Source organism: Podarcis liolepis (assembly GCF_965112155.1).
Source record: "Podarcis liolepis genome assembly, chromosome: 14".
NCBI lineage: Eukaryota > Metazoa > Chordata > Lepidosauria > Squamata > Lacertidae > Podarcis > Podarcis liolepis.
The window spans coordinates 29,805,126-29,813,445 of record NC_139569.1 but is presented as its reverse complement, the minus strand read 5'-3'; the positions used below and the strand labels follow the sequence as shown (position 1 = coordinate 29,813,445).

Sequence of the window (8,320 nt, the reverse complement as noted above, 5' to 3'; positions counted from 1 at the left end):
AGTTTTGCTGAACTAGGTTCCATTTACACACTGATAGAATATATTTTAAACTTGACACTGGCCACCAAGTGCGTTGGGTGGGTGTAGCAACTGGGCTGCTTGATTCTTGATCCTTTCCAAGCTTGTTATGAATGATTCTTCTTAATTCTGAAGTTGCAGGCTGCTAGGCAATGAGACTAGAAACTGGTGTAATGCCTCCAAGAGCACACAGACAATGGTTTCTTAAAACCCATGTCGTTTGGAGCAGGAGAAGCAAACTAGGTGTCCCGTGGTTTAAAAATAATAATTGCAGCGTCCTATATCTATTACTGTATTTTAGTGTTCTGTTGGAAGCTGCCCAGAGTGGCTGGGGAAACCCAGCCAGATGGGCGGGGTATAATAATAATAATAATATTTTATTACTTCCTGTTCCTCCCAGATTTCTAGTAGTGCTTCTCCTGTGCGTTTAACAGAATGTTAAGTCTCACAGAAATGAGGGGCTTTAGTTTGTCCATTATTGAAGTAATTGCAACTGAGCATACCATTGTTGGCTAGGAATAATAGGTAAAATGCTTTACCTGGGGGTGGGGGGTAAGGAGTGCACTAAGGAGACGGGGTATGTGTGGTGCTTGGGGGCAAAGCAGCATAACTTGCTATGCACCTTAAAGGCTGCTAGTACATTCCGGTCCCAGTGCGGCTGATGGGAGCTGCAGTCTAAAATCAGTAGCCGACATATCTCGGGATTCCTCCCAAGCTACAGGGGGCGCTGCTCTTCTCGCCGTCACTTCCGCTTCAAACCGGAAGCGATGTCCGAGGGCGAGAGGGACGGCGTCCCATTCTGCTAACTAGGCCTCAAAAGGCGTGAGGGGGGCGAGATGTCACAACAGCCGCCGCCGTTCCCCTCATCCTTCGCGAGGCCCCCTCAGCCCCACTACTTCCCGCCGGCGGGGGCTCCTCCGCAGGGTGTTTATGGCGGGCCGCCGCCTCACCACCCTCAGTTTTCCCTTTCCCCGTTCCCGCCTTTTTCGGCGGATGGCCGAGGCCTTCCTACCCCCGCTTACCCGCCGCCATTCCGGCCGCCGCTGCCCCCTCCTCCGTGGCAGCAGCAGCAGAAACCTCCGGAGCTGCCCTCGCCTCAATGGAGGCCCGCGGCGCCGCCTTACATAGCCGGGGAGAAGCCAAGGTTCCCGCCTCCGGAGCGGCCCTCGCCTCAATGGAGGCCCGAGGCGCTGCCGTTCGTGGCCGGGGAGAATTCAAGGCTCCCGCTCGGGCCTGACGCTGCTGCCTCAGCCGGCGGCCTGAGGCGAGGCGACGACGAGAGCGAGCAATGGCTAAGCCGTTTCTTGGCTTGCCGCCGCACCGAAGGAACCGCCGCCGCCGCGTCTCCCCCGAAGCCGCGCGGCTTGAAGCCCAGCCAGGCGGGCCCTTTGGCGGCGGAGGCGCTGCGGCTGGTGGCGCAGGTGACAGCGCTGTGCGGAGCCTGGCGGCTGCGGGACGACCACGCCGAGGCCGAGGAGGTAGCCGAGGCCGAGGCCCGGCTGGCGGAGCTGCGGGAGGTGGTGCGGCCCCTGCGGGTCGAGGCAGCGGCGGAGGATCCCCTGGCCCAGCTGCGCCGCCACGCGGAGAAGAGCCGCAAGAAGAGGCTGCGGCGCCAAGCGCGGAGGCAGGAGGCGCGGGCCGCTCGCGAGGAGGAGGCGGCCCGCGAGGCCGAGAGGGAGGCGCGGATCGAGAGCTGGCGGGCCAGGCGGGCCCTGGAAGTCGAGGAGAGGCACCGGGTGGGTTGCGCTTTAAAGGATGCCCACGCATTCCCCGTAGGGTAGTCGGTGCTTTTGGGTTTATTGGCTGCGTTGGCCGTGCTGGCAGGGGCTGATGGGAGTTGTAGTCCAGCGGAGGGCACCAGGATCTCTGCTTTAGGCAAACCTCTGTTCACATCCACCTACAGTGTTGAGATAGGGCCCTACGTTACTGGGTTGTTGCAGGGAATAGTAAACTGAATTGTTTTGAACACTAAACACGTTTTATTAGCCGCATTAATAGTGCTAAATAATTATTTTATTTATAAAATATATGCTGCTAATTAAAAATAGCAGCATGGTTAACAACAATTATACATAAAACCATTCAATAAAAGTCATCAAAAAAAGTTTCAAATCAGCTATTTTGGAAAGATATATTCTTCACTGACTGAATAAGCCCGAAAGTTTTAAGCTGGTGTTTAAAGGGTGAAACAAGCTGCCTGCTGAATCTGTACTCTCTAGAGAAAATATTGTTATACTCTACACCAGTGTGCATGTGTTACAACTCAAACCCTCCCAGGCTCTTCTTTGTACACTGGGCAGTGAGCTGGAATCGCCAGTCCCAGTTGGCAAACAGCATAAACACAAAGCACAGTTTCAGCACCATCTCTTCACTGCTGGTTCACTCCATGTTTGTGCTTAGCATGGAGTAAGTGATTCAGGGAAACCAGGGGTTGGCAAGTGCCTGGGATTACTATGAACCCTGTATGGGATGCACAGAATGTACTGGTGGGCTACATGCTATAGACCCCTGATCTACATGTTTGCTCCAAATGTATTTTTAACAAAGATTGCACTCCAGTGACAAGTGGATTACAGTTCATTTTGATGAGCAGTTGTGCTTTGTAGTTGAGACACACACACAGAGTAAGGATTGTCAGGTCTCCTGAGACAGAGGGGTGGAGCTTGGGAGTTGAGGGTTAGTGCTGGTTATATCAGGGGATGGAGGTTTGTAGGACAGGAACAAAGAGCAGCCCCTAGTGAATCACAGGGTAGAGTCTAGTAGGTAAGAAGTGAAGCTTGCTGAACAATAAAATGGATCCAAGGGGAAAACTGGAGCCAGTCAGTACTATTTACATATTGTATAGCATTCTTGGTGCACAAATGTGTACTTGTTTTTGCATTCATTCAAACAGTAACAGTGATGGGTGCTGAAGACAATAGGCTACTCCCTTTTTTTGGCCTTTCACAATGAGATCCTTATCCTTTCCCTACAAAGCCCAAGAAGACATGTGGGACCCTGAAACTTGGGGACAAAACCTGAGGCATAGCAAGCAGGTGTCTTGTGAAGGTTGCCTAATCATCGTTGGTAACTGTTTTTGAGTCTAGTAGATATAAGTAGTTTCATGACAATCTCAGTTTATAGGCAGTATCCTGTTCTAGAAAAGAAACCTATGAGTGCTGCCACAGCTTGCAGCAAATTGAGCCCTAGCATCTGTTTTTTAATGCCAGGTGTTAACTAATAGGTATGTCACTGTAAGTGAGAAGGCAAACTCAAGGAGGGTGGATCTGTTGACAGCTGTCTGCCATGAGCTGTGTTTACACCCTAGGAGTTACTGAGACAAACAGTGATGAGGGGCTCTTTCCTTATTGTCCTATTTGTGGGCTTTGAAGGATCTGGGTAGCCAGTGAACACAGGGTGTTGGACTAGATGAACGTACCTAGGTCTGCCATTGTTCTCTTACATTCTTACACGTGTTCTTAATTCCTTTATTCATATTTTTGCCCATATAGGAACAAGAACTTAAAGCTGCTGCAGACAGTGTGTTATCTGAAGTAAGGAAAAAACAAGCAGACACGAAGCGTATGGCAGAAATCCTGCGTGGCTTAGAAAAGCTTAGGAAACTAAGAAAAGAAGCAGCAGCGAGGAAAGGTAAACATGACTCAGAATTGCATGTGCTTTTTATATTCCTTACTTACATATATGCTGAAGCATAGCTGGAAAGCTATTTGTATAATGGCGCCAACATTTCAGTCGGGCTTGTATTGCTTATGTATTGTTTATAAAATATGGTTCAGTATATAAATTAGGTCCTGGAAGACTTGTATTGTTAAAACAAATATTTGGTTAAAAGCATAGCATCCTGCCCCGGACGAAGTGCACTCAAAGCATCTGTAAGGCACTGAAACCATTAGAACTTCTGAAGCATTTGTTTTTTGCAAATATTTGTTATAAATACCCAACATAAGGGATGCCTCTTCCAGTGACCTATTATGCTGTATGCTAATGTCAACACACCTTGTTATTACCCAGCATTGAAAAGATGCAGCTGGACTAATTCTTCAAATCTGGTATGAAGAGCTGTCGAATACGGCAATAATGGAAAAGTTAGCAAGCTATTTGAGAACTTCAAGAGACCCAAGGCTATTTCCTTCATTGACAATGAAGAAGCTGACACACAAGTGCCAGATCAATATGTCCACTTGTGGAATTCACAGATGGTCTACTTAGGTGGCAGTGAAGAAACCAGTTAATAAACACAAGTGTCCAGTTTCTCTTCAACGTAGTTTGTATTTTACTGTGCAATATATGCATTTGCTTATCTGGTTTTTTTTTAACTCAAACACAGGTGCTTCTACAGGTTTGATTTTTATGTTCCATGTTGTTGTGTTAAGTGTTCATTTTTCTTCGGGGCTATATAATAAAATGTAAAATTCCTAAATACCATATTTTAGTGGAGTAAGCTGCTGCACCTGGTTCCTCCTCTGTCCTTGAACAGTGAAAAAACATGCAATTGGGGAGAGGAGGGAGAGAGAAATAATACGCACCCAAGCAACTGACCACCCTGTTAAAAGCAAGTGAGATAGGATGAGGATGCCACCTCAGAGCAAGATTACTCACCAATGGGGATGCTTCGATTCTCTTGTTTACATGCATTTCACTGTTTTGGATCAGAATGTGGAGGAAAAGTCAAGGAATTAATCTGGTGTGGGTTGTGGTTTCTGTTCTGTTTTTTGCTGCAGGTGTTTGTCCACCCCCAGCTGCAGATGAAGCCTTCGAGAATGAAGTCCAGAGCTTAAGAGCATTGATAAAAACACGCACTGAACTCTATGAAGCTGAAGAACGAGCTCTGCGGGTTATGTTGGAAGGAGAACAGGAAGAGGAGAGGAAAAGAGAAATGGAAAAGAAGCTGAAGCGGGAAAAGGAGAAACTTCTGCATCAGAAACGGGAAATGGATTCAAAACTGTTTGGGGATCCAGGTAACCTTCAGCGTATTGTTGCTCAGGGGTTGTATTCAGTGTAGTGCTAAGTTAAAGTTATACAGTGGTACCTCGGGTTAAGAACTTGATTCCTGAGGTCCGTTCTTAACCTGAAACTGTTCTTAACCTGAAGCACCACTTTAGCTAATGGAGCCTCCCATTGCTGCCGCTGTGCGATATCTGTTCTTATCCTGAAGCAAATTTCTTAACCCAAAGTACTATTTCTGGGTTAGTGGAGTCTGTAACCTGAAGCGTCTGTAACCTGAGGTACCACTGTACTTGTCCTACTGGTGAAATGTTTTGCACCAACAGATCATTGTTGTGCAAGAGAATACATAAGCAGTTTGCTATCAAATTGTGCAGTCTGTTGCACAGTGTGTTTCTGCTAGTGACACTTGTGTGGGATTCCTCTGTTGCATAACATTAAAACTCACCCATCCACTCACAGTAGCTGACAGAAAATGTTGGATACAGTCCCAAGTGCTTGTTTTACAATGCAGGCATATTCTCCAGCTATCAACCTACAAGTTTATGTTTAAATCTTAATTATTTATTTTATTTCATAAAGTTTATACACTTCTTGATTGTAGAAATTCTCAAAAGTGATTTACAAAAAGGCACAACGATAAAATCAAGAAAAATTCACAACCATATTTTAAAATATACAAAAGTTAAAATACTAAAACAGATTAAAATTACTTCAAGCAGCTGGGTAGATTTGCCTAAACAAGAATGTTTTTAGCAGGCACCAAAAATAGTACATTGAAGGTACCTGCTTGATCCCAATAGGCAAAATTTGAACTGCAAAGAGTCATAGAATAAAATGATGGGAGCTACTTCCTGATTTTTAATATATTTATGCAATCCCTATGTTTCTATCAACATGTCCGGTTAGGATTTTATGTAACTGTATTATAATAGTCCATTTTAGTATTCTCTGTAGCAAATAATGTATGGCTTACATTCTTGGGATATGCTTCTGTGTCTGGTAGTTTTTCATGGCACTTGTTTTTCTTAATTATTATCCTGTTTTACAGAGGAATTTCCCCTTGCCCACCTTTTGGAGCCCTTCACACAGTATTATTTGCAGGCTGAGTATTCTGTGCCATCTCTTATCCAGATCAGGTAAGTTTAAGCAGTTTTGTAGTAAAAATAAAGCTGTAACAATTTTGTCAAATCTTGAAACTTACCTGCTTTTTTACTTTGTAGTATAGTATTAATTCCTGTCAGATATTTGTTGTAGCAGTTACTGTTCAAGCTGCAGTCAGCAAAACTGTTGTTGCAGCTAAAACTTCCCTCTGGGCATCACCAAGAATAAGAGACTGCTTTACTGGATCTTCCAAGAGCCATGCCTTTACTTCCCTACAAGTTATAGGATGCCATGTACCCCTATGAGGTACTTGGAGATACTGTAGTAGTGGACAGTGCAAAACACGTCTCTAATGCTGTCCACTGACAAAGATCTGTTGGGTGGCCACAGTGCTTTGCACTCATCTCCCCAACTCCCATCAACACTTAAATTGTAAAATTAATGGTAGGAAATTAAGATTTCAGAAGGATTGAACACAGTATTCAATATGTTGCATAACTAACTTTTTTATGTTTAAGGCATGAATGGGATCGATACCTGGTGCCTACAGATCATCCTGAAGGAAACTTTATCCCACCAGGATGGGTCATTCCTTGTCAACCATCTAGTGACATCTGGGCTACAGCTGTTGGATGATGTGTTCAGAGTCTAAAACAATAGCAACACAAGTGATAAAACGTACTTCATTAATTCCTTTGGACTTGAAAACTCTGCATCTTTTTCTTATAAAGCAGGGGCACAGAATACATAAGATGAATATGCAACAGCTGATTCCAGAAGACAAATACTGCCCCCCCCCCAAATGTTGTATTCCAGAAATGTGAATCTCTGCTTAGTTACTTTGGCAGAGATTTACTTCAGATCTTGTTTTTTAAAACACTGTTTGGAGGAATTTAATTACAACAGCATTGCACATTATCTGCTCCTGCGAACTTTAAAAGCAGGACATTTTTCCTTAGAATTTTTAAATGTATTATTTCTGGACAACGGCATCTATAGCAGGGAAATTAATTTGTCATGGGCATGTGTAGCAGCAAAACCTAACTTGAGAACCTGTGTCATTAACTGCATCCTGCTGAGGCGAAATACAATCCCAGGGCCATATAACTTAATGCAGCTGCTAAATATTGTTGCATGTGTTTTTAATGTTCTGATATTTCATGGGAAATCAGGTAATAATCCTGAAGCAACATCAAAGACTGTCACTGAACTCTTTAGAGCCATATCCTGGTTCTCAAGTTTCAGCTCTTTTTTGAACTCTCATTTTAAAAATTGCCTCCGTGTTTATCTTGGTCTTATGTGCTGTTACTTAAGTGAATTGACAGATGTGGTCAATTATCGCCTCCTTGCAAGTTTGGTGTAGTGGTTTTAAAAGCTAAAACACTAAGATGAAACAACGTGGAGAGAATTAATAGCATCATTGCTGGTTTTTTGTGCAACTTGCACCTTAATTTTTTTTTAAATGTGCATATAAGATGTACATACTCAGGAAAACATTTTTTCTATCATCTCTTAAAGTAAGAACACTAGAGAAGCGATACAAGTTAGGGTATTTGTGTTAATTTAATAGAAAGTCAAATACTGGTTTGGTGCTGCATAAACAGTTCCTGTGCATGTGAACCAAAAAAACCTGAACATCTAATGTTTACAAACCTTGTAAAATAAACTTCATTAGCATGGTAACATATTCTCGATGGCCCCTGTTATTTGAAGGTTGCAGAACATTGTGGGACTGTCATTGACCAAAAAAAAAAAATGCTGTAGACACAATATAACTGATGATATGTTGATAGGCTATCATATTCTGTATCAATTGAATCTTTAGTTCAGGGGAAAGAAAACAGCCTTTCCCAAACATTTCAGTGTAACTTGACCTCTGATACTAAATTTAGCTTCTTGTTACAAAAATATCTACCAAAATGTTACATCAAATTTGAGGGAATTTTTTCTTTATTCTTTTGTTCTTTGAAACAAAGTTACATAAGTGCCTGTGATGAGGGGAGAGAATGCAATGTGAAACATTGTCAATAATTGTTTGTAGTACAAAGTAATAAAGATGAATTTTATTTGTACTTAAAAAATAAATAAAGAACAGTTCACACTCTTTGTAGCTGTCATTTTTAAATAAATGGTTTTCTTCCCAACTGAAAAGGTCAATGCAAGCTATTGGAGTTTGACACTGTCCTTTGGTAATGGACAGTGTCAGCTATTACTATGTTCATTTATGAATCCCTTCGCAGAGCAACTTGCAGTA

At 43.4% G+C, this 8,320-nt stretch overlaps 1 protein-coding gene across 1 annotated transcript; it reads left to right on the top strand.

The window, feature by feature from the left end:
- Positions 1 to 85: 85 nt before the first annotated feature.
- Positions 86 to 8,170, top strand: PDCD7 (programmed cell death 7). The gene is made up of 5 exons (XM_083475150.1): positions 86 to 1,754; positions 3,510 to 3,648; positions 4,740 to 4,976; positions 6,014 to 6,101; positions 6,585 to 8,170. Exons 1-5 carry the CDS (start codon positions 855 to 857, stop codon positions 6,700 to 6,702), a joined length of 1,482 nt encoding a protein of 493 aa, XP_083331276.1. The 5' UTR covers positions 86 to 854; the 3' UTR covers positions 6,703 to 8,170.
- Positions 8,171 to 8,320: the final 150 nt, after the last annotated feature.

Coding starts and splice junctions, on each gene's coding strand:
- PDCD7 (XM_083475150.1), top strand. CDS start 855: ATGTCACAACAGCCGCCGCCGTTCCCCTCATCCTTCGCGAGGCCCCCT. Junction 1,755..3,509: donor AAGTCGAGGAGAGGCACCGG/GTGGGTTGCGCT, acceptor TTGCCCATATAG/GAACAAGAACTTAAAGCTGC. Junction 3,649..4,739: donor AGAAGCAGCAGCGAGGAAAG/GTAAACATGACT, acceptor TTTTTGCTGCAG/GTGTTTGTCCACCCCCAGCT.